The 25,611-nt window shown below is 39.8% G+C and overlaps 1 protein-coding gene across 1 annotated transcript in view; it reads right to left on the reverse strand.

The window, feature by feature from the left end:
• LOC132885397 (butyrophilin subfamily 1 member A1-like) overlaps positions 1-25,611 on the reverse strand; it is a 54,839-nt gene that overhangs the window by 6,534 nt on the left and 22,694 nt on the right. The window contains exons 3-6 of the mRNA XM_060920050.1: positions 11,133-11,483; positions 3,729-4,007; positions 3,378-3,479; positions 1,041-1,067 (exon numbers count right to left, since the gene is read on the reverse strand). Coding sequence (XP_060776033.1) covers positions 1,041-1,067; positions 3,378-3,479; positions 3,729-4,007; positions 11,133-11,483 — 759 coding nt within the window. The remainder of the gene's footprint in view (positions 1-1,040; positions 1,068-3,377; positions 3,480-3,728; positions 4,008-11,132; positions 11,484-25,611) is intronic.

Genomic DNA, 25,611 nt, shown 5'->3' on the forward strand with positions numbered 1-25,611 from the left:
TTTGATCACATACAATAAGTCAATAAATGGAGGAAACAAAGGAATACATTTTGTAATCCTGATTATTGATGATGTTTGCTGGAGGGCTCTGGAGTATCCATAATGTGCATACAGAATGTTATAAATCCATACTGATACAGCGATGCATGCAATTTCTCTCAACACAAACATTTGGATTGAATGAACTCCATAGGCTACTGAGTGGCCTAATAATAGTTGCTCATAAAAGGAAAATATATATATCTTCCATATATATCATGGAATTTTCATTTTAAGGCAACAGTCTATTCAGTCTAATTCTGACAGTTCTGCATTTAAAATGTTCATATGCCAAATAATTGTATCACCTAAACTTGATAGGTAGCTGATCACATGCATAGTAAAGTAGAAGTGCCAGCCAAAAACAGACTTCAAATTCAGTTGCTTGAGCTTGAAAATTTTACCGGGGGGGGGGGCCTACATTGTAATCTTTCATAGGGCCCAAGATTTCTAGCGGCGCCCCTGCTCACACACACACACCTCTCACACACACTTCTCTCACACACACACACACACCTCTCACACACACACACACTCACTCACTCTCTCTCTCTCTCTCTCTCTCTCCCACACACACACACACACACACACTCTCTCTCTCCCCCCCCCCACACACACACTCTCTCACTCACTCACTCACACACACACACACACACACACACTCGCGTAGTTTAACAGCTCTTGACAGCGTATTTATGCGGATCAATATAAACGTAATTTAAAAAAAAAAAAACGCAGCTGTGTGCACGAAGTTATTTTGGAAAACGGAGTTTAGAAAATATGCGTTTTTAAAAATACCTGGGTATGTGTAAACAGCGCCTTAGCGCATCAGAATGATCACATCTCATCCACGTGATCTTGTTCTCGCAAGACACAGGAAAATGCCATGCACGATTAAAAAAAACCCTGAAAATTTCAGATGACTTTGAAGTCAACACCTTTAAGTTTCCTTCAATTAATTAATCAGTGTGATTTTAAAAGGACAAAAAGCTCATTCTTACCTGCTTTTTGCTTCTGCTTCTGAAGCTCTGAGGAGAAAACAGGTCCATTATTTTAACAAACAAAGAAACAAACATTCGTCAATTAATTCCAGAGTAAATAATATCATATACCGTGAGTGACCTGAAGCCTTGCTGAAATTCTCTGTGAATTCAGTTGTGGATTTACTGATAAATCATCTGTTCTACACTCTTAAAACACGTGTTGAAAATAACACAACTTGCGTTGTTTTTTAACACATCTCTATGTCCAGATTGGGACAACAGAACTTTTGTTCATTTTAACACATTATTTGTTATTTGTGCAATTTTGGTGTTAAACATTTCTGAAATATAACACAACTCTTGTTGAAATTAAACTTGCACAAAAGATGTCTTGATTTCCAACACATTCGTTTTAAGAGTGTACTGTTTTGTGTTTATCCGTCAGTTTATGGTTTTTGAAAATCATATTCTCTTTAAATCCTGTTTTCTGGATTTCTCTGTCTGCAGCTCTTTAATAAGTCTGCAGTGCTGCGTCTATAATGCAGTCAGCCACAGAAGCACTGGGCAGCAACACTGTGACTGCTGTGCTGAGAAACTTCAGAGCTGCCCACTGTGGCAGTGGCTCGGCGATGTGGAGGATCAGCAGCAGTAGCATGCAGTGCTGACAGACACAGCAACATGCTCTCGACTTACAGTTCTTCCAGCTCCTACTGCTCCCCAGTGTTGAATTATCACTTTCAGAGTTAATTTGTGACCAGTTGGACATATATAAACACTCTGGGTGTTAATTCAACACTGGGGATTTTGCTGAATGTAAGCTGAAGTTCACTAGTACACTCGTATATTAGCTCATGGACAAACAGTGTGTGTTTGGTGACCCCTGTATATTTTTTTTTAAATCACTGCAGCCACTTTTGGTTGGACACACACACACACACACACACACACACACACACACAGAGTATATTTGACACACACACACACACACACACACACACACACACACACACACACACACACACACACACCCCTTATCGGGGTTCCTGGCCTGCCTATATAGAAACTTGAGTTTGGTATTGGCCTTACGTATATTATCAGCTATACGGTTACCACTAAGAGACTGGTCTAAATCAACGCCTGAGTATTTAACACAGGATTTACTGGTAATTTTTTGACCATTACATGTGATGTCCAGAGATTCGTTACTATTAAGTCTATGTTTGGAGCCAAAAAGTACTGTATGGATTCTGTCTTGCCAAGGTGCAGAGACAACTTGTTGAGCCTGTGATCTGTGAGATAATTAATAAGTTGTACAGATACAGCTTTTTCCAAAACCTTACTTACAATACTGAGGATTGAGACCGAACGATAGTTGCCAGCTTCAGTTTTGCTATGTTTCTTACAGATCGGGGAAATTTTAGCAGACTTAATGTCAGAAGGGATCTTACCAGTAGAAAGGGACAGATTTAGAAGATGAGTGAGTGGAGAGGTTATGAACTCAGCTCCATCTTTTAAAAGATGTGTGGGAATCTGATCCAGTCCAGTTATTTGGATTTAGATTGAGGAGAGTCTTTTGGATGAATTCCTCAGAGATTGGTTCAAATGAGAACTGAGAGCCAGAGAGACGCACCTGTTCATAGCACTTATACACATGATTAGGGCCATATTTTCCACATCCGGATGGTAACTGCAGTTGCAGAGATGATGCAGTGGTTGAAAAGAAGTTATTGAATTTCTCTGCTACCTTGGTCTTATCAAAACAGATCTGGTCATCAGAGAGTTTGAATTTACCTTAGAAGTGCCAAGGTTTTTTTTTTAAATTCACCAAAGTTCAGTTAAACAACACTGATGACATTTTAAATTAAGAGCTTTTGTTTTAACTTCAAACTTTAAGGTATAACTACATAACTTTTTCAAGTGAAATGTGCTGTAAACCTCCTTGTCCTTTTACTTTTCACTTTTGCAGAAAGGGTTTGTGGTAATTGAAGTGAATAGATAAAGAAATAGAGGTGAGAGTTTGAGACAGGACTGAATTAAATCATCCTCTTCACAGAGAGCACGGCCAACTGGACTCCTGTGGACTGCTGACTAAAGCACAGGTTCTTTACCCTGGTCCTGGAGAACCCACTGTCCGACACATATTAGTGTTCTCTGTGCTCTAACACACCTGATCCAGACGATCAGCTCATTAACAGCCCTTCCTGAGTTAAAGTGAGTGTGTTAGAGCAGGAAAAACACTGAAATGTGAAGGACAGGGGCTTCTCCAGGACCAGGGCTGGGAATCTGTGGACTAAAGCTCTGGGATAAACTGATTGAAGCTGGAGACATTACAATGGAAAATGATTGAAATATTACCTTTCTTGTAACAGATAACTGCAGTTACTATCGATCCAACAGCAATAAGACATGCTGAAACTGAAACACCGACAACCCACCTCCAAGCATCAAAGACTTTACCTAAAATGAGAGCAAGAATAGAGATATTTTTAAGAAACCGTGCAAGAATTTGTGAAGAATTTGATAACTACTAAACACACACTTACTGACAGAATTGTAACAAAATATCCAATAGATATACAGGAATAAAAATAATGCAAAAATCGTGTGTTCATCATGCTCATGCTTCATCTTTAATCACCTCATCTGTGATGATGACAGTAGAATCTTACAATATAAATATAAGAGCTTTTAATCATAGACACTTACGATTAATGATGACCTCTGTTTCCATCATGTGATGTTCTTGTAGAAGTCTGCAATAATATCTGTTGGAGTCGCTATAATCATAAACAGTGGTGCGGCTTTTCACACTGAAGCCCTCAGTGTCTCTGTGTCTCTGTGTATCTTCAGCAGGCAGAGCGGCTCCTCCTCTGTCCAGCCACACAACCTCAGGTTCAGGTTTCCAGCCTCTGGACTCGCACACTAGATTAATCCCTCCTGAGTGATCATAACTCTCCATCATGATCACTGGGTGGCTTCCCTGAGCTACAGGCAATCAACAAAGTATTGCTTTAAATATATTGAAATCATGTTCAACTGTTAACCCCCATAGAGGTGATTATTTTATGCTCATTTTCAGTTTAAAGACTGTTCTTAACACGGTCAAAGAGTGTGACACTAATGAAATGTGACACTAAATATAAAGCTTTACTAATTTCACGAATTTCCTCATCAAAATCACCAACTTGCGTACCAGATCCCATACCTACATGTTTTTCAAACCGATAATACCAGGAGCAGTCAAACCTCTTCTAAAAATAATCTGTTCTTCCTTCAGCACTGGCTATGTACTTAAATCCTTTCAACTAGCAGTTATCAAACCCCTGATTTAAAATCCTGACTCAACCCCTGTCTGCTCTTCAACTATATCAAACCTCTCAGTTATCTCCAAGATCCTAGAAAAGGCTGTGACACAGCAGTTATGCTCACAGGAATAAAATTCATGAAACGTATCAGTCAGGATTTAGACCTCATTATGAGGTCTAAGTAATGAGACACTAGTTAAAGTGGTAACTAGAAAATGTTGTTCAGGAAATGGCCCTCTCCTGGCTCAGGTCCTATTTGACTGATTGTTATCAGTTTGTAGATGTAAATGGAAACTTCTCTACACATACTAAGGTAAAATGTGATCTTCCACAAGGTTCTGTTTTAGGCCCAGACTTTTATTATGAAATTATTCATAAACATGGTATTAGTTTCCACTGTTATGCTGATGACACACAGGAAACTACACATGGGAAACTAATACCAAGTTTAACCAAAGCCAGATGAGAGACCCAGTGTTTTTTTCCCCAGAAAAAATTAAAGCCCTAAATTCTGGCATGATAATACACAGACAATTGAGCGCCAACGGCGCGAAATGAAACTAGGGGGGTTTGGGGGCATGCCCCCCGGAAAATATATATATTTTTTAAATAGATGCTCTCAGGTGCATTTTCAGGGTCTCTGACAGGTTTTAGATCCATGATTATAGGATAGATTTTACCAGTGTTTCAGTGATTACTGACCTAAATAGTATTAAATGTATACACATTTGAAATTTCACCTTAAAGTTCAACATGCAAGTTAAACTGTTTTGTTATAGATTACTTAGGTATACGATAGATTTGAAAATCTACGGGGATCCCTTGCACTTAATTATCTATGATCAAGTAGTATCGTAACAAAAATGTGCATGCAAATATGAACAGCGGTTTGCTCCATCTTATGCAATCCAATGAAGAGAATCGATCATCATGACCTCCTGTTGATCACAAAGGGATCTGAACCTAAGAAATGCCACCTTAAAATAAGTTGCTGTATTACTATAACTAATGATTTAGAATATTTCTGATGCAATTACCGTAATATATGTATACTGTAACTAAGATACACTGAAAAGAAAAGTAAGGCAACTGCATCTTATAAAGTTTAAATTTTGGCACTTTATTAAATGGACTAGATTAAGATTAAAACAAATTTAAAGGAAAATAAAACTTAATTCATATATTTAAGTTTGCAGAAAGATTATGTATTTATAAAAACATTCATGAAGAGATTGTGTTTATAAGTGTCAAATGTAGCATAATTTCAAATAATAATGATCAGCATATTTGGCAGTGTGATGTCACTGTGAGCCTTTAACAAAAGAATAATCCAGAGCCTTCTTTGGTTAAATGGATCCCAGTGACCTCACACTGCCAAAAATGCTTATGATGATTATTTGAAATGATGCTATATTTGACACATTTGGACAACTTCACTTCATGAGAGTGTTTATAAGTACATAATCTTTCTGCAAACCCAAACTAATGAATTAAGTTTTCTACTCCTTTAAAGCAGATTAATTCTCTTTGGCTTTTGCTTGGCCTAATGTTGGGCGACCCTCTCATAGTCCATCTCGCTGTCATCCATGCTGATGTGGATCAAATTGTCCAGCGAGTCTTCTCCTAGCTTATTAAAGTCAGTCGGCTTTGTCCGTCTGGTGGGGAAAAACATCGGCAGCCAATGAGATCGCTTATAATGAATTGGAAACTTCCGGGATGTCTGACGTTTTCTTTTGATATTTTTATTGGACGGTTTGAACACGTGATCTTGACGTAGCCAACAGATTACAGTTTGTTTACATCATACCACGCGGACATACTTTGACAGAATCAACACAAACATTGGGAAAAAAGACCGCTTGTTTAACACAAATATCAATCAGTATGTAAATGGATCTGTTATTTGCTCTCCTATGTATTGAGTTACTTGTGGGTAGGAAATTTTAACGTATCGGTATAAATCTAAGCGTATCAGATTTTAACTAAAGCGACTAAGCGTTATCGGTAGGCAGAGCAAGCGTATCAGGCCCGATATGCTAAAACGCTTTGGGGAAAACCATGGAGACCACAGCTTAATGAGGTTGAGGAATATGTAAAGGACATCAGACACTGGATGCTTATTAACTTCCCCGTACTTAAATCTGACAAGATAGAAGTCGTTGTTCTAGAACCACATGCAGCTAGAAGTACGCTTTCTGATTACATCATAACTCTGGATGGCCTTTCTGTTTCATCATGTGCAGCAGTAAAAGACCTTGTTGTGATTATTGACTCCAGACTCTCATTTGAAGCTCATGTAGATAATATTCCAAGGATAGCCTTCGTTCATCTCAGAAATATTGCTAAGATAATAAATACAATGTCCCTACATGATGCAGAAACACTAGTTCATGCTTTTGTTACCTTTAGATTGGATTATAGTAAAGCCTTACTGTCTGGATGTTCCAGTAGGTGCATAAACAAGGTCCAGTTAGTACAGAATGCAGCAGTGAGAGTCTTTACAAGACATGACCAAATCACCCCTGTCTTATCCACACTGCATTGTCTCACAATCAAATTTCTCAGTGATTATCAAATACTACTCTTGACCTACAAAGAACTAAACAGTCGTGCACCACAGTACCTGAGCTACTTCTGGTCTTTTATGTTCTGCCATAACTACTTCGATCAAAAGGTGCAGGATGTTTGTTGCTGCCTCAAATCATGAAGGCTTCAGCAGGGGGAAGAGCCTCTTTATACAAAATCCCCACATTTATGGAAAAGCCTTCCAATGAGTGTTCAGGACCCAGACACAGTCTCTGTTTTGAAGTCTATGCTAAAAACATTTGTTTAGTCAAGTGTTTTGTTAATAGGTATTTATTAGGAGCAGATCTGGCGGGTTCATGGGCATAAAGTGTTTTGGTAAACTGGGATGGGATTTTGGTAAACTTTGGCTGCTGTCAACTTAATATACTCCTTCTTTTGGACCTTAGCTGTGCTTTGGCATTGTTCGTCATGAATTGCTTCTCTCTTATCTCTTTGCTTTTGGTATTTCTGGTTCTGCCTTTTCCTGGTTAAAATGCTTGTTGGTAAAATCCTGGTTAATTATCCGCTGTCATGGTTTGAATTTTCATTGCTATGCAGATTTACATCAGCTGTAGGCCTTCTACATCTGCCCTGCCCCCTCCCTTTCTGAACGCATCCATGACCTAAAGCTCATCTCATCTCATTATCTCTCGCCGCTTTATCCTTCTACAGGGTCGCAGGCAAGCTGGAGCCTATCCCAGCTGACTACGGGCGAAAGGTGGGGTACACCCTGGACAAGTCGCCAGGTCATCACAGGGCTGACACATAGACACAGACAACCATTCACACTCACATTCACACCTACGGTCAATTTAGAGTCACCAGTTAACCTAACCTGCATGTCTTTGGACTGTGGGGGAAACCGGAGCACCTGGAGGAAACCCACACGGACACGGGGAGAACATGCAAACTCCACACAGAAAGGCCCTCGCCGGCCCCGGGGCTCGAACCCAGGACCTTCTTGCTGTGAGGCGACAGCGCTAACCACTACACCACCGTGCCACCCCTGATCTAAAGCTTTTAAAACTTAATACTGGTAAAACTGATTATCTTTTGATTGGTTCCAAATCAGTAACCTTCTTCAACAGTAGTCTTAATCTGGTCATTGATAGCACTGTCATTAAACCTTCACCCCACTGTACATAACCTTGGTGTTATCTTTGATTATGCCCTCTCTTTTGAAAAATATATAAAGTCCCTGTCTAAAATGGCCTTTTTTCCACCTTCACAACATTGCACGTCTCTGTCCTGCACTTGGCACCAAGGATGCTGAAACACTCATCCGTGCTTTTAATGCACAGTAATGTAGTTGTGGTAATGCTCTGTTCATTGGTCTTCCAGCTAAATCCATTGCTCGGCTTCAATATACAGGTAGTCGTCGACTTACGACCTATGCGACTTACGACCTATGCAACTTACGACCGATCAACTTTATGACCGTCTGGTTATGACTGGCAAGTGTTTCCCAGCTGAGGTAGCTGAACGTACGACAGTTTCCGCCCCAGCTCCCGGCAGCGCCCAGCATCCAGCTTCTCACCGCGTACGACAGTTTCCGCCCCAGCTCCTGGTTTATGAAACGAGCAAATCCGCCCGCCAGCCCGAGCGCTGCAACAGCTGATGATGACATAGATGACCCACAGCCAAGCACCAGTGATGTCAGCAGTCACTAAGTTTTGTATTTTGCTATGTTTTACATTTGTATTTTGGTATGTTTCAAACTAAAATGTTTTCTATTTTTCACACCTGCATTTCATATTTTTTTGTTTTGCACATATTAAACGAATTGTACTGTACGCAGTGTAGTATGCAGTGTTTGACTTAAACCAAATAATGAGCCACGGTAATGAAATAGAAAATGTTGATAAAACAAGACTTTAAGATGATTACAATATCATTACACATCACGGCAGCATGGTGGTGTAGTGGTTAGCGCTGTCACCTCACAGCAAGAAGGTCCGGGTTCGAGCCCCGTGGCCGGCGAGGGCCTTTCTGTGTGGAGTTTGCATGTTCTCCCCGTGTCCACGTGGGTTTCCTCCGGGTGCTCCGGTTTCCCCCACAGTCCAAAGACATGCAGGTTAGGTTAACTGGTGACTCTAAATTGAGCGTAGGTGTGAATGTGAGTGTGCATGGTTGTCTGTGTCTATGTGTCAGCCCTGTGATGACCTGGCGACTCATCCAGGGTGTACCCCGCCTTTCGCCCGTAGTCAGCTGGGATAGGCTCCAGCTTGCCTGCGACCCTGTAGAACAGGATAAAGCGGCTACAGATGATATGAATATACTTATGTTCATTTAACATAGGCCGACTTACGACCAGATCGGTTTACGACTGGTCAGTCATAACCAAACGCAGTCGTAAGTCGACGACTACCTGTATTTAAAACTCTGCAGCCAGAATACACACACACATATACTAAACACTTGGCCCACATCACCCCATCCTCCAGAAGCTCCACTGGCTCTTCTATCTCACATTCAGTACAAAATTCTTCTGTTTACATTTAAATACTCCCTGGCCATGCTCCTCAATATCTTATGGAATTATTTCAACCCGACTCTCCTCTTCACAGTCTCAGGTCTTCATCTTCTGGTCTGTTGTCTGTCCCCTCATTTAAATTATCCACCATGGGTTCCAGGGCATTTAGGGTTGCAGCCCCCAAGCTGCGGAATTCTCTCCCTCAGTGTCTTTGGGATTGTACATCTCTTCCCAAATCTTCTCTCTCTGCTGTTCCTCCTCTCCCGAGCACTAACTGTTCTATCTTTTTCAATGCTTTGAACAAATCTGTTATCTTTATGCTCATGTAAATTGTCATTTTGTGTTTTCCTTTCCTGTGTCTCTTATCTATGTTTTCTTTTGGTTGATTTGTTTCTCTTTCTGTCGTGTCATTACTCTGTAAAGCATCCTTAGATGGGTGAAAGGTGCTATATCAATTAAACTGGTTGTTGTTGACTTTTAACCTGCTGATAGAGAATTACTCTCTGTTTAGACAGTACCACACTCACTCATTTAAACAAACTTGCACATCCTGATGAGGTGCTGCCTGTTTAGACAGTGAAGGAGCTTCCTGACATGTAAATTGAACATTTAAGATTTTACAGGAGGCTCAAGCATCTGGACATTTTCATGGACTTAAATGATCAGTCTTTGAGTGCTCAGAGCTTCACGCAATTCACTGCTTTTCCTGTTCTATAGATGCACCTTCCACAATCTGGGTCACAATCTGGGCCTAATAAAACCTCTGAGTATGAAATCAGTCAAAAGAATTCTGAGAGAGATTACATTTTGGTTCATTTCTTTAAAAGAAGTGATTACGATTCTTAATTCCTGATTGTGCTCAAATTCATGAGAGTTCAAGAAAAGTTCTAATGAGTCAGAAGTTGATAAAACAGCTGTAGTCAGACACAAAGCATGTATTTTTAGGAAAGGTTTCAAACGGCCAAACTGATCATGAGATAATTAAATGAAAATTGTCAAATTTTTGTGATGGAACTGATTTCTTCATCTTAAAAACAGAGAAGATGCAACACAGTGCTGGAGTGATGATTTCGACACATCAAGAGAGAATAAATAGAGAGCAGCGTGTCCAGCACGACCATCTGCAAGGACTTGAAGAGGGAAAGGAACAATACTGTCATCACTAAGAAAGCAGAGCAGAGGATGTACTTTCTCCCCCAGCTGAGGAAACAGGAATATTGAGAAAGTCGTCATAGGCTACTCTTTGATATTGAGATGTACCTCAGTGTATTCTCTGTCAATATTCCTTCTTCCTGTGGCCTGGTTGCTTTACTGTTTGCGAGGCCTGGGACCAAATGACGTGTGTGACGCATTTCCCTCCAGTTAAAAAGACAGATAGTGTGTTCAGACAATCAGTGACGATCCTTATCAATAACACGTCCCTACAATTTCTGGGAGAAGTTAATGTTGTTGTATTTTTGATTTTGCTGTTGTGTTTTGTTATTTGCCGTTGTGATTACCGATTTCTCAATGTGTTTTTTGATTTGTTGTTTTGATTCTTTATTTGTTGTTGTGATTTGCCCTTCAGGGCCACTGTGGTAAATGTGCACTGTAGGATCGTTATAAACTGACAACAAATTCTTTGCATGTTCAGGTTTGGACCCGTCCTGCATGTTTTAGTGTTTCCCCTTCAGCTAATTAACAGCCCTTCCTGAGTTAAATCAGGTGAGTTCGAACAGCAAAAACACATTTCACTGCATAAAGCTTCAGTGCAGAAATGGATCTTACCCTCGACAATGATGTGAACAATGATGTCATCATACCAGGATTTGTCCTCAATGAGACACTTATATTCTCCTTCATCAGAGACTCGGAGAGGTGAGAGTTTGAGTGAAGCGTTGCCTTTCTGTAGCTCCTCTTTAAATAGTGATGTTCTTCCTCTGTAGGGCTGAGCCTGATCTTCATTTCTGTCTTTATGATCCTTATAGAGATGCACTAATGAAGCCACTTCCTCTACTCTCATCCATTCCACTGTCATGTCCACAGCGCTGGTGCTGGGTTTGAGAAAACAGGGCAGAACCAGATCTTCACCAGCTACAGCAACAAGAGAAGCTTCTGGACCAACCATCTGGAATCCCTCTGTGTTAAAAAAACCCAAAAACAACAGTATATCAGTCTGTAGCACTTGCGATATGCAATGTGCTCAGGACCAGTGTGTAGGTTCGATAAGAGCAGTAATTAAGTATGTAATAAAGAGACCACAGACCGTGAGATAAGTTTTAACTGCCGGCATACTTTTATCGAGAAAATTGTATGAAATCGGTACACCAAGATATGTGATTATGCCATGAAATGCAAACATCAATTGCAGATAACATCAAAAATAAAATAAAACTTATCAAATATTTGATATTCTTGTTTTATATTCCCCCTTTTCCCTATAGGTTTTGTTCAAGTATTCAGGTTTCAGTTGTTAGTAATCAAACTAAAGGTTATTTTATCCTCTTTTAGGATTTAAGTTCTATTTTTCTAATTTTAGGCCTATTTTAGTTTAATCCCCCCCGTACTTTTGTCTTAATGATTCACTTTTTACCAGAATATATTCCAGTTAATCATTAAAAAAAAAGAAAAGGAAACTTTATCTTTCCACATTCACAATTCACCTGAGAAAATGAAATACAATTGTTATTAAATTTGTCCACTGCAATTCACAAATCACCATAAACAGTTCCTGCTTATCAGCCTTGAAATGTCCAGATAGCATGCAGGGCAGACCGCAGAGAAAAAATGACAAAATGAATGTCCAGGCTATAGACCAGGGGTGGGCAATTATTTTTTCCATGGGGCCACATGAGAAACAGAAAATTTTGTGGAGGGCCGGACCAAAAGGCTGAACTAAATTCTGCATAATCTTAATTGTATTTCTTTATATAAAGCAGTAAATAACATTGTTTTTACAAGCTGCTAAGACTGGTAAGAGTATGGAAAAAAACGAGGTTGCCTTACAAAAAATGTCATTTATTCAATCAAATTTCCCAAAACAATGGTTAACAAAATGTGAACGTTTGTACCATTTTTTTTCAGTCACATTCACCCCAAAACACAATAAAGACATCACAATATTGTCTTTCTACTCCAAATATCAAGCAAGATACATCAGATTATAATAATGATGCCCACATTTGTAGTCTAATCACCTCATTTGGTGTTTTTTGGATCTGCTCTCCGCAAACTAAACACACGGCTTTATCTCTGACTTCAGTAAATAAATACTTAGCAGTCCATGTTTTGTTGAAAGCCCTACATTCGGCATCTACCTTTCTTCTTTTTGCGGACATTTTGGGGGCTAAAGTCTTCTTGAGACCTGCTCGCAACAACATAGATTCAGTGTAGGAATCAGATCTATTGACCCATCCCACGTGACGTCACGACAAATGCGGCTGCCATTTTGGACATGAACTACCAGTAGTCTACCACAGCCAACAACGAGGAACGACGGCGAAGCATCAAAAGGAATATAGCCATCAAAGAAAGGTTTTACTTTCAGCAAGACTTCCATCATGCCATTATATTGTGGTGCACCTGGATGTAGTAACCATCAACACACAAGGCAATATTTATATTTTATCGGATCCTGACAGATGCTGACCGATGGAGAAGATGGATGGTCTCTAAAATATTGGCAAAATGATGTTTATTGACATAGCAATCGTGTGTAACGGGAAGCATTCGCATATCCGAAGTGTTGTGTTTACATCAAAGATAAAATAAACCGATATGACAACGACTGCTGCTGCCAGGTCGGGAACACAAACTACTGTAGTAGAAAGGAAGTGTGCCAACAGTGCCAACAGACTTCCTTTGTGGTCGATTCTGCTTTAAGGTAAGATGCATTTAATTATTCGTCTGCTGTGGGTTTGGAATCGGTAGCCTGACCGATTCGTTCATGTTTGTGGTGCCATTTGTTTGTTGACGCGTGTTGAAATGGAAGATTGGTTGTTGACATGATTTCCAGTGATGCTTTGGTGCTGCTGTGGATCAGATGTGTTGAGTAGCCTGACTGTTTTTTTTTTTCTTGCGTGTGGTATCATTGTTGACGCGAGGTTGTTTTTTGAACATGCCAATGCGGACACGATTTCCCCTGATGAGTTATGACTTCAGATGCGATGCGTGTGTGGAGGTGTGGAGTCCGCGTGATATATGCGTAAGATAGGCTTCTCATGTGTTTGGAGATCCGCACTCTGAGACAAGTGCAAGCACCCCCCCCCCCCCCCCCCCCCAAGGGAAGAAAAGGGACCCCCCCGAAAATATCGGCATAGTTCAAACACTGGGTTGGAGAAAGTAATGGCAAATAGTGAGTGCACAAACCATAGAAGGTAAACTGTACACAGCGCCAGGGCAGTGTGATGGTATGTCTACTTTTAGATTGTGTTAGCTTATCAATGAACACACTCGTCACTCGACGAGTTTCACGTCTTTACGACGGATACTTAAATATGTGTTAGGTATTATTGTTGCAGTCTAAGCAGTCATTGTAGCAGCTAGATGAGCGAGGACCGAAAGGGTCTGTGCCATAAACCATTATTTCTTCATGTCCAAAATGGCGGTCACGTTTATGAAGGTCACGTGAGTGGGAAGGGTCAATAGATCGGCTCAGGCTCCGGCGCCTGCTGGTAACGTCACACTATGTGATTGGCTGGACCGTTTGAAGGATGACGTACAAGTTTGTGGTTGGTCTGGACAAATTACGGAAGTAGTTATCGTGGGATTAGGTTTCGTGGGATTTGAGCGGGGAGAAAAAGATGGCAAACTGAGCAGGTGTTTCCGTCTGAGCTCCTAAATAAAGTCCCGATGTATTAGTTTTTGTAGTTATATAATCCACTTTCCTGAACAGTAAAAAAGAAAAACTCAATCCAAACATGAAAAAAAACAACAGTACAAAACCTTCAGTGGCTAAAAGCCTCCCATTTACAACCCGTATGAATAGTGAGCATGACTATTCAACGCCGATGGAGACAGCTAATGCTAGCAGCAACAAACGGGACAGAGTGTCGACAACCCCTGCAGATACTCCAGAAAAATCACACATGGAGAAGAAAGCAAAAGGTACGACTCAGGAGAATGACTCTGATACGTCTACTGACACCATACTGAAAGCTATCGACACTCTTGGAAAACGTGTTGATGACCGCATGGCCGAAGTTAGAGAGCAGATGCAAGAACACAGCACCATGCTGGCTGCTATCGCCAAATCAGTGCAGCTCAATTCAGAGGAGCTGAAAGAGTGTAAAACAAAAATAAAACACCTGGAGAAACAGATTGAATCACTCACAAAGGAAAATTATGACATTAAGGATCGGCTGTTGAATCAAGAAAGATACAAAAGGCGATGGTGCCTTCGCATTCAAGGAAAAAAGGAGAAGGTGAATGAAAACATCAGAGCAGAGGTGGTGGAGCTTCTGGGCAGAATTGCACCAGACCTGAAGATGAAGATGGACGAAGAGGTCGACGTTGTCCACAGAGTGGGACGAGTGATGGAGAGCAGGCATCGACAAATCATCATTCTGTTTGTGAGATGTACAGTGAGAGATGACATCTGGAGGAGAACAAGGGCTTCCCATGTGTGTAAAGAAGAAGGGATCCGCTTTGCTGAAGACCTGACCCAAGAGGACTGGAGATCCAGACAGGCAATGTGGCCAAAAATCGACCAGGCCAGGAAGGAAGGCAAGGCTGCAGGTTTCAGGGGCCCATTTGGTTTCATAGAAGGCAAGCGCATTATGATTGAGACTCCAGGTATGGGTTGACATCTAAATGTGAAATAGATACACAGTGGAACATTCCGGTAATGGAACTTTTACCTCAAAGCTTTTCACTCCACCTCCCTAAACCTTTTCATAAACCTTGTTCATGTGTTCTGTGTTCCAGTTGAAAACTGACATTTCTTTTTTTTTCTTTTAATACAAGGGGACTCAAAGACTCTGTAAAACGCAAAGCTGTTTTTTTTTGTTCTGCAAGGGGCAACAAGCAAATTGCATCTTTCTCCAGGAAACTCATTCTGATGAGTCTGATGTTAAGTTTTGGTCACAACAATGGGGAGATAAAATCTTCTTAAGTCATGGTACAAACCGCTCGGCTGGAGTTGCCATTTGTTTTAACAGATGTCCTGGTAAGATTTTGTGTAACAAGGTGGATAAAGATGGACATTGGATTGCATGTGTTTTGAATATTGATAACATTCTTATCATCTTGATTAACATTTATGGGTATAACATTCATCTCATCTCATTATCTCTAGCCGCTTTATCCTTCTACAGGGTCGCAGGCAAGCTGGAGCCTATCTCAGCTGACTACAGGCGAAAGGTGGGGTACACCCTGGACAAGTCGCCAGGTCATCACAGGGCTGACACATAGACACAGACAACCATTCACACACTCATTCACACCTATGGTCAATTTAGAGTCACCAGTTAACCTAACCTGCATGTCTTTGGACTGTGGGGGAAACCGGAGCACCCGGAGGAAACCCACGCGGACACGGGGAGAACATGCAAACTCCACACAGAAAGGCCCTCGCCGGCCCCGGGGCTCGAAATGGGTATAACAATGATCAAAAAATAGGAATTTGTTGCATCAAATATCAACAGTTATAAGGGAACTTAATACAAAATTTCCCACTGATCATTTGATAGTTGGGGGTGATTTCAATGTAACGCCTGATGAGTGGATGGATAGATGGCCTTCAAAACTCTCAAGGGAACATAGAAACCCTATCATGGAAAGTTTCACTAACGATAACAAATTAATAGATATCTGGAGAACCTTAAACAAAGATGTCAAACAATTTACCTGGCACAAACCCAATGGTCAAATTAGATCTCGTATTGATTACTGGTTGGTCTCAAATTCAATTTCACAATATGTTACAGAGACAACAATCTCTAATTGTCCTTTGAGTGACCATTGTACTATTAATTTAAGACTAAAAAACAGAGTTCAATACAACAAATTTAAAGATTATTGGAAATTTAATGCCCAGCTGCTGAGAAACGTGGAGTACTGTGACTCAATTAAAACACTAATTGCGGACATCAAAAACAACGACTCTATTAGCACACCGATATCCAAATGGGAATATCTAAAATTTTGCATTAGAAAATTATCAATTGCACTTGGTAAAAAACTAAATAAACAAAGGAAAGAAGAAGAAACAATTGTGGCTAAAGAATTTATGAAGCTTTATAGCAAGTTGGATTGGACTGAGGAAGAGAAAGTAAGAATTAATAACCTGCAGTCCCAATTGGATGTGATATATGTGAATAAAGCCAAGGGTGCCTATGTGAGGTCCAGAGCCAGATGGATAGAAGGCGGAGAAAAAAATACAGCCTACTTTTGTAATTTAGAAAAACGCAGACAAGAATATAACTCAGTTTGTAGTCTAATAATCAATGGAGAGGAATGCACAGATCCTAAGTGTATTTCAAAGGAAGTCTTTCATTTCTATAGTAACCTTTATAAATCCTCATATTCAGAACAGAAGGTTACATCCTTCTTTGACAAAATTAATAATTTGATTCCGGTAATTGATGATGACTTTAAAGAAATATGTGACAAAGACTTAACTGTGGATGAATTTGATTATGCTATTAAAAATATGGCATCTGACCGCTCACCAGGGCCAGATGGAATAACAACAAATTTCTATAAACATTTTTGGGAAGATATTAAACTCCTATTGTTCCAAGCTTTAATTGAGTGTATAAGTCAAAAAGAACTCATGGAAACAATGAAACAGGGGGTAATAAAATTGATTCCAAAACCTGGAAAAGATAAGAAAATTTTAAGCAACCTAAGACCTATAACACTTTTAAATACGGACTACAACATTTTTACAAAAGTCTTGGCAACAAGATTAAAAACAGGTATCTCTAAAATAATTAGCCCAATACAATCAGGATTTTCTTAAAGGAAGGATGATCCATAACAATATTCGTTTGGTTCTGGATCTCATTGATTATAATCACCTAATTAAGGACGATGGTTTTATGTTGTTCCTGGACTTCCACAAAGCATTTGACTCAATTGAACATGCCTTCATTATTAACACCTTTAAACGTTTTGGATTTGGTAATGCATTTCTTGATATGATTGCTATGTTATACGCTGATATTAATAGTTGCGTTTCCCTCTCAGAAGGTACATGCTCCAGATTTAGGGTAGACAGAGGCATCAGGCAGGGCTGCAGTATTTCACCTCTTTTATTTATTGTAGCTACAGAATTACTAGCCATAACTGTTATAAACTCAGATATTAAAAGATTAGACATAAACAACCACAAATTAATTATAAGTCAGCTTGCTGATGATACAACAATTTTTCTAAAAAATAAAGAACAAATTCCTTTGGCCTTAGAAACAATAAGGTTTTTCTCTCAAGCTTCCGGTTTGCACCTGAATCTGGAAAAATGTGAACTCATGAGCATCCGTAGTTGTTCTGATTCTTTATTGTATGATATACCTATCAAAAATGAGATCAAATATCTAGGAATTTGGATAACTAAATGTGCAGACGTTAGTGAAAAAAGAATATTCAAAATACTTTTGATAAATGCAAAAAAAACTTTAAATAATTGGCTGCAAAGGGATTTAACACTGTTTGGTAGAACAATATTAACCAAGGTTGAATCATTATCTAAATTAATCTATCCAGCATACTCCCTAGCTATCCCACCAAGGATTGTAAAAGAAATGAATAGAACACATTTTAATTTCATATGGAAAAATAAACATCACTACATTAGAAATGGAGATTTGATAAAGGACTATGAGGATGGTGGCATAAAAGCAATTGACTTTGAAATGATGAATGGAATGTTAAAGATCAAATGGGTCCGTTCCTTCTTAAGAAATGATGATGAGATATGGTTCACATTGCCTTCTCTTATTTTCAACAAAGTTGGAGGTATTGAGTTTCTATTAGTATGTGATTTTGAAATATCCAAACTGCCCATAAACTTTCTCAATTTCACCAACAGGCTCTGTTATATTGGAAAATGATGTTCAAACATAATTTCAGCCCCCATAATGTGCCATTGTGGAATAATAGGGTGATATTGAGTCAGAGGAGGTCTATGTTTATGGAAGACTGGATGGCAAAACAAATTTGGTCTGTTATGCATATTTTGGATGGAAATGGAAACATACTTGAGCTAAATGATTTTCATGTTAAATATAGTATGAGTTGCTCCAGTGAGACCTATAGGAAAGTCACACAGAATATCCCAAGAGCTTTTATCCATTTCATTAAGAATAATATTTGGAACATACCAACTCCAAATTTACACAAAGTAAAGATAGATGATCTGGATTTAGTCAACGAAAAATGTAACAATAAATTTAAGGCAGTACACTTTATATCCAAGTATAACAAAAAGCTCACTCATTCTGAAAGATTATAACAATTCTGATATATTATCTATTCGAACAAGATACTTAAAATTCCCAATTTCCCCAAAATGTAAAGAAGTTCATTTTAAAACTATAAATAACATTTATCCCTCAAATGAATTTATAAAAAGATTTAAATTTGATGTAGCAAACTGTTATATTTGTAAAACAGATATGGAAATGACAGAGCACCTGTTTTACAAATGTGAAATTGTCCAAAGTCTGTGGAAATCTCTCCATGATTTAATATCATCCAGCTCCAGAAATATTGACTCCTGGTCCTTTCAAAATATTCAAATGGGAGTAATCCTTAAAGATAAGAAAACTGAGTTTTTGGTGAATAATCTCATTATTTTTACAAAATATTACATACACAAATGTCGATATGCTAAATCCCCCCCTTCATGGCCTGCTCTTAAGAATGAACTGTCCTTGTTACAAAAATGTCTGAAATATATAAACAATCCCCATGCAAATATACTGTACACATTCATAGCAGAAGTTAACCTTTCATAAACACCTCTTTTTTTCCATTTTACATATATTGTATATATGTATTTGATAAGTTTTCTTTTCAGATTATATTTTCAGAGGAGGTGTGATTTTATGTTGTAATATAAAATAATTCTCTTTATGTTTGAATTTAATAAAAAAAAAGAGAGAGAAAAAAAAGTTAATCTAAACTAGTGATTACCTGCATGGTGTAGAATAATAATCAAAAGCAGCTTAAGTTGTTGGATAAACTGCTGTTAGCTTTGGCTAGTAGCACTAGCTGCTAGCTTGCTATGCAGCTAAAGTTTTATTAGATTTGCCCATTAGCTTGCTAGGCAAAACAAATGTGTTTGTGTTTTACAGGCGAGATGTCATTGGACTCCAGTAGTCCTGATTTTGTGCCATCTGTGTTCACATACACAAAACAAAGCCAGAACCCAGGTGGAAAGATGGACAGGTAGGATTAGAGTTGCTCTTCTCAGTCGTTTTTTGTTTTGTTTGTTTTCCTCTGTTGCATTAGCCAAACCTGTCAACCGGTAACGTCACGTTAGATCTAGCTTTGCTGCTCCACCTCGTTAAGTCGGTGCTACATTGTTTTGGTGTCTACGTCTGCTGTTTTGCATTTTTTGATAATGTCCTCATTCCAGTCCACATGTTTAATCGCCTGCAGCCGCTGTCTGTTGCTCTGAAATGGGTGCAATCCTTTAGGAATCCTATAAAACTTTAGTCCGCCGGTGGAATAGCGATTCATACAACCGTATACGCAACAACCAGACATGTTGATGCTGAGAACAGTATATATCCACATTTAAATGATTGATAAGTAGGCTAGTCTGTCCCAGATCAATTGGGAAGCTTACTGCTTCCGTTGCCAGGCTGCGTGCGCAACTGTTTGATCACGTGACGCTGAAAAAGGGTCTATTAAATATGTATATATATCCGGCCACTGAATATTTGGCCACTTTCTAACATCGTCAACCCACTCATTGATAGAACACGGATCCGGGAGTCTAACACCATTTGCCAAAGTTAACTTAAGGTAACTTTCACGGTCTTTTGTTGATAATCCCCTTGCATAGCTTGACAGGCTGTTTAACTCTGCCATACTTCCGCTGCCAAGCTGCGCGCGCAACCCTCTACGTGGCCTCTCGCGCTGAGATCCTGGGCAGTTGTTCCCTTAGAAGACCACGTGGTCGATCCTCATGGTCGGCTCGCCATCTTAGATTCTGCACAGTGGTATGAAAATACCATGCAACCAACCCAACAAAAAACCTGACCTGTTTATGCAACAGGTTATACATAAACATTAATTCGCAACATAAAACTGTCAAATTCAGATACATTACAAACTGATAAGGCTGATCGGGTTTCATTACCTAACTGTTCACCATTAGGCCTACAGCTGCTGGAACACTGGTTCATTCTCGTATACAATACTCCAAATGAACAGAAAACAAGAAAATGAAATGACATGAACTGACCAAATCCGTTCAACAACTTTTCCACGGCAAGTTCGGAAGGTTTGCACATGAAAGTGAGGATAATTGGCAAGATATCGGTTTAACCAGTCTAGCTTAAGTTTGTTTAATAATCTGTTTTTAATTCAAAGGTTTGTCTTATATTCATCCAAGTATTATAAATTTTAAAATTTTAAAACACGATTCGAGCGCCGAAGAACTTTCTTGCATCTCCTGTTTTTAGCTGCTTCATTCAATTGAAAGAAAAAAAACGGACTTCCGGTGTAGCGACTAATGGAGTAGGACGCGTTTCTCCGAGCTCCTGCAGCAACCTTTAAAAAAAACTATTTTAGGTACACCTTTTGTATCTTTTTTCGGTGTGTGTGTTCTCCACCATCATAATTTGAATTTAACGCCGTCTTTTTGCCGATCAAAATGCCTCCAAAGCCTAAAGTATCTGTACAACCACCGCTGCCTGCTTCGCACGTTGCATCCCCGCCTCGTAGTGACTCCCCTTCTGGCTTGGCCGAAGCCGCAGGCGGCGCTGCTTTCCACGATTTTAAGGCCGAGCTGCTCTCGTTACTCCGTGTTGAGATGTCGGCTATTTTTAAAGCTGAGCTTCAGGCTGCCTTGACCGAAAACTTGTCAAATATCAAGGCTGAGCTACAGGCAGTGAAGTCTGAATTATCTAGTAGTATTACAAACATCCAGTCTGATGTGTGCACTCTGAAGACTACCGTAGGTGAAATGGAGACATCGCTGTTCTCCTGCGCCGGCGACATTACTACCTTACAGGCTAAAGTGGAGCATCTGACAACTGAACTGACGAGATTGGACAATAAATGCGAGGATTTGGAGGCGAGATCACGGCGCAATAACATACGGCTAGTGGGCATTCCCGAAGATTTTTCCACCTCTTTTACTGCTACAGCTGTTTCCTCTCTGCTCAAGGAGGCTTTTAAGCTTGAGAAGGAGCCTCTCGTGGACCGCGCTCATCGTACTCTCCAGCCGAAACCGAAGCCCGGAGAGCGCCCGCGCCCCATAATCGCTCGTCTGCACTACTATACAGACTGTGTGGACATACTGCGCCGAGCCAGGGCTCAGCAACGGATCAAGATTGGAGACATGAGTTTTTCTGTCTTCCCCGACCACACTCCACCGTGCCCGAGCCTCCGTTAATGAGGTCCAACGCCGACTCCGCGAAATACCGGGGATTCGCTTTGGTTTGCTGTACCCGGCGCGCCTCCGGGTCGCTCATAACGGTGCAGAGAAGGAGTTTAAATCACCAGAAGAGGCCAGCGCATTCATCAGGTCGCTCAATAGTGAGAGAACCGAGAAATGATACACAACCTTGAGGAAGCAGTGTCAGTTAATATTGCAGGGTTCCCGCGGGGTCTAAAAAAGTCTAAAATTCAGAAAGTTAAATTTTAGGCCTTAAAATGTCTAAAAAACACACACATTTTCATCCCAGGTCTAAAATTTAATTTATCCAAGTCTAAAATTCTTACATCCGCTCAGTCCGTTCCTAGAAGTGCCTGCAAAACATTAATAAAAAATGTGCCGGTTGCGTTGTTGTCTGCCTGCTAAAAAACTTCAATCACCGATGATCGCGGCAAGTATGCAACGCTCCAGTTTGTCCACTCCGCCTACCGTAGTTCTACCTTCTAATAAAGTTCCCGCCGAGTTTATGCAGTCTGTGGCAGTCAGAGAAGGTTAGCGGTTGTGTTGGCAGTGCGATGAAGAGTGTGGATAGCGCGTCGAATAATAGTGAGTAAAGAGGTTCACATACTTTTGCCACTCACAGATATGTAATATTGGATCATTTTCCTCAAATAAATAACCAAGTATAATATTTTTGTCTCATTTGTTTAACTGGGTTCTCTTTATCTACTTTTAGGACTTATGTGAAAATCTGTTGTTTTAGGTCATATTTATGCAGAAATATAGAAAATTCTAAAGGGTTCACAAACTTTCAAGCACCGCTGTAGGTATGAAAAGCGAGAACGTTCTGCGAGCAATAGACTGAAGCACACTATCGCTAAAAGGAGCTGTGTTGGGCTGGAACGGTGGGTTAAATAGCCGCTCACATTAGCGCGGAGAGCTTTCACACTGTCAGCGGTCTCAAAAGCAGCCGGTCACCGGCGGCAAATCGCCGTCTGTGGCTTGTTATGCCGCCGGCTGTTGTCAGTCGAGTCACAAAATTTAATATTAAATATTTCTGACGGCAAAAAAAGTTGTGAACGTAAATTACATCCACTATGTCATGCATGTCCGTTGCCGCATCAACTTTGTTTACATCCTCGACATGAGTGCAGCCATTAGCTGTGTTGCCAGATTGGGCGGTTTCCCACCCAATTGGGTGGTTTTAAGTGCATTTTGGCGGGTTTTGAACATATTTTGGGCTGTAAAACGTCAGCGGTATCTGGCAACATATATTTTTTTTACTTAATACAGGAAATTAATGGATGCCAACGTTTTTGCCAAAATGGTATTTTATTTTCCATTGTTTAGGCAGCTTCAGCATCATACTGTGAGATTCTGTTCAAATTGTTTTTTTCTTCTATGAAGCCTGAGCCATTTATTTTATTAGTTTATAATTATTGTTTAATTTAGTCTTCAGGAGAGACTGCCTGCACACAGTACTAGTATTAATAGGTTTTTTTTCTTACATGAAAGCTGAGGCATTTATATTATATTTTAAGGTAACTTCATGTTGTGCTGTGAGGTTCTCTGCACTTTAACTTTTGAACCAACAGGTGCATTTGGATAAGTAAAGCCTATTTTTCTGCATTTTTGTAGTCCTGGTAATCTTTTATATTGGTAAAGTTGTTTATAGAACCATTTCTCAGTGTCTTTGTTTTTTTTAATCAATAGTTTTTCAGTAATAACTTAATATTTAACATATCACTCAATTTTAAACGACCCCCCGATGGGCTGCCCCCATAGTCTCCAAAATTTCTGTGGGAAACACTGGCGTGCGTAACAACGCTAATCAAGCTTAAGCTAGACGACCCGCCTCAAATACCCGTCCCGGGTAAATGTTATTCCAATTTTAGATTACCTGTTCCAAACCATCCCGCCCCATGAAAAATTCGTACTTGCATCTCTCTCTCTCTCTCTCTCTCTCTCTTTTATTTATATATATATATATATATATATATATATATATATATATCCCTGCACGCTTTGCGTGCATTATGTATGCCGCTGGCAGACATTTTACCATTTTGCACCCTGCTGTAAATTATTTGTACCCTGCTATTCTCCCAAACTTTGAAGCCCCTGCACTGTAGACAATCTTCGTGCACATTACATGTCGTCAACGTTACCATGACAACATGGAGCGCATGAGTCCAGTCAGCGTATTCAGCTTTCTAACAGTGCTCTTTTTTTTTAAATATATTATTCTCTCCCCAATGGTGTGTCTTTCCTGGCTTTATTATTTAGTATTTATTAATTTTGCATTCATATTTTGCAATGATTTTACACCTCTGTCTCAAATGGCCCCTGTTTGCTCCGCTACTGCTTAAAAACCTGCTGTCTCCCTTGTATACCTCTCGCAAGGTATGACTTGATTTCATTGGTAAATCGCTGCCGCCTTGCGTGAGTTTGCTGTTTAACTGGAAGCAAGTGTGCTACGGGGCTACTACATATGTTTTAACTATTAGTTTTAAAAGATGTGTATGCATTTTTACTGTTAATGTGGTTGAAATGGTTGCTACAGCAAGTGGAGGTCTGCGATGCTGTGGTTTGCAGCATGGGGTTCACATGAGCAATCAAGAAAGTCATCATCTGACAACAGTGCATTATATAATAACGCTGTTTTATTACCAGAACACCACTAACCAAAAGTTTAAATGAGTCCTGTTGCAGTTAGGGGAAAAAACCAAACCCTTACAGACTGCATTTACTGCACAAATGCCCTTTATCACTCTATTGTCTTGTACTTTTGTTGCTATGTGACATAATGTACTAATGTTGTACTAATGTTGCCATATGACATAAATAAGCACACAATCAGTTTGTATCCCTGATAGTCAGTTTACCAATACAAATGACTTTGTTTTGAGAATTGAACTCGATTGTCTTTTTTTGGGAAGGGCGGGGGTAGGGCAGGTTGTAATGCTTCATGTTGATCTAAAAAAATTTTCATAATGGTCTTAAAAAGTCTAAAAAAGGTCTAAAATTTAACTTACTGAATCCTGCAAGAACCCTGTATTGACAGTTATTACTTTATTTCATTTGTTTCCTCTTTTCTTTACTATTCTCATATACGCACACTGTGGTTTTCAGTTTTCACTTCAACTTGGACTTGATTGGTTGTACCGTTCTGTCAAATGTTGCTAGGCCTGCAGGAGCTCAATCCGAAGCTCGATAGTCATGCTTAAAGCCGTAAGTTTTTGTTTTGGGGATCTGACTCCTTGTGGAGTTAGCACTGGGTTCTCCATCGTTTGGGGATGGGGTCGTTGTAAGTGCAATGGGGTGGGGTGGGGGGTTCAATCTGTAAGTGTGGTGGGTTTTTTTGCTTTTGTTTTTTTTGTGTTTTTTTGTGTTTTTCCCCCTCTTTTCCTTCCTTCCTTGGGGGTCCGCATTCACTCTATTTCTATCTCTAGGAACTTAACATATGTCCACCAATGCTAGTACTTCTGATATTCCACATATTGGGTCCTCTGTGAGATTTTTGAGCTGGAATATTAAAGGCATGGGGAGTCCAATTAAGAGATCAAGGATATTTGCTCATTTGAAACGTCTTAAAGCTGACCTAGTGTTTCTGCAGGAAACCCACATGCGTGTCAAAGATCAGTTCAGACTTGAATGTTCCTGGGTTTCCAAGGTGTTTCACTCTAATTTCAACTCTAAAGCCAGGGGGGTTGC

The sequence above is a fragment of the Neoarius graeffei genome, chromosome 1, assembly GCF_027579695.1.
Source record: "Neoarius graeffei isolate fNeoGra1 chromosome 1, fNeoGra1.pri, whole genome shotgun sequence".
Taxonomy (NCBI): Eukaryota; Metazoa; Chordata; class Actinopteri; order Siluriformes; family Ariidae; genus Neoarius; species Neoarius graeffei.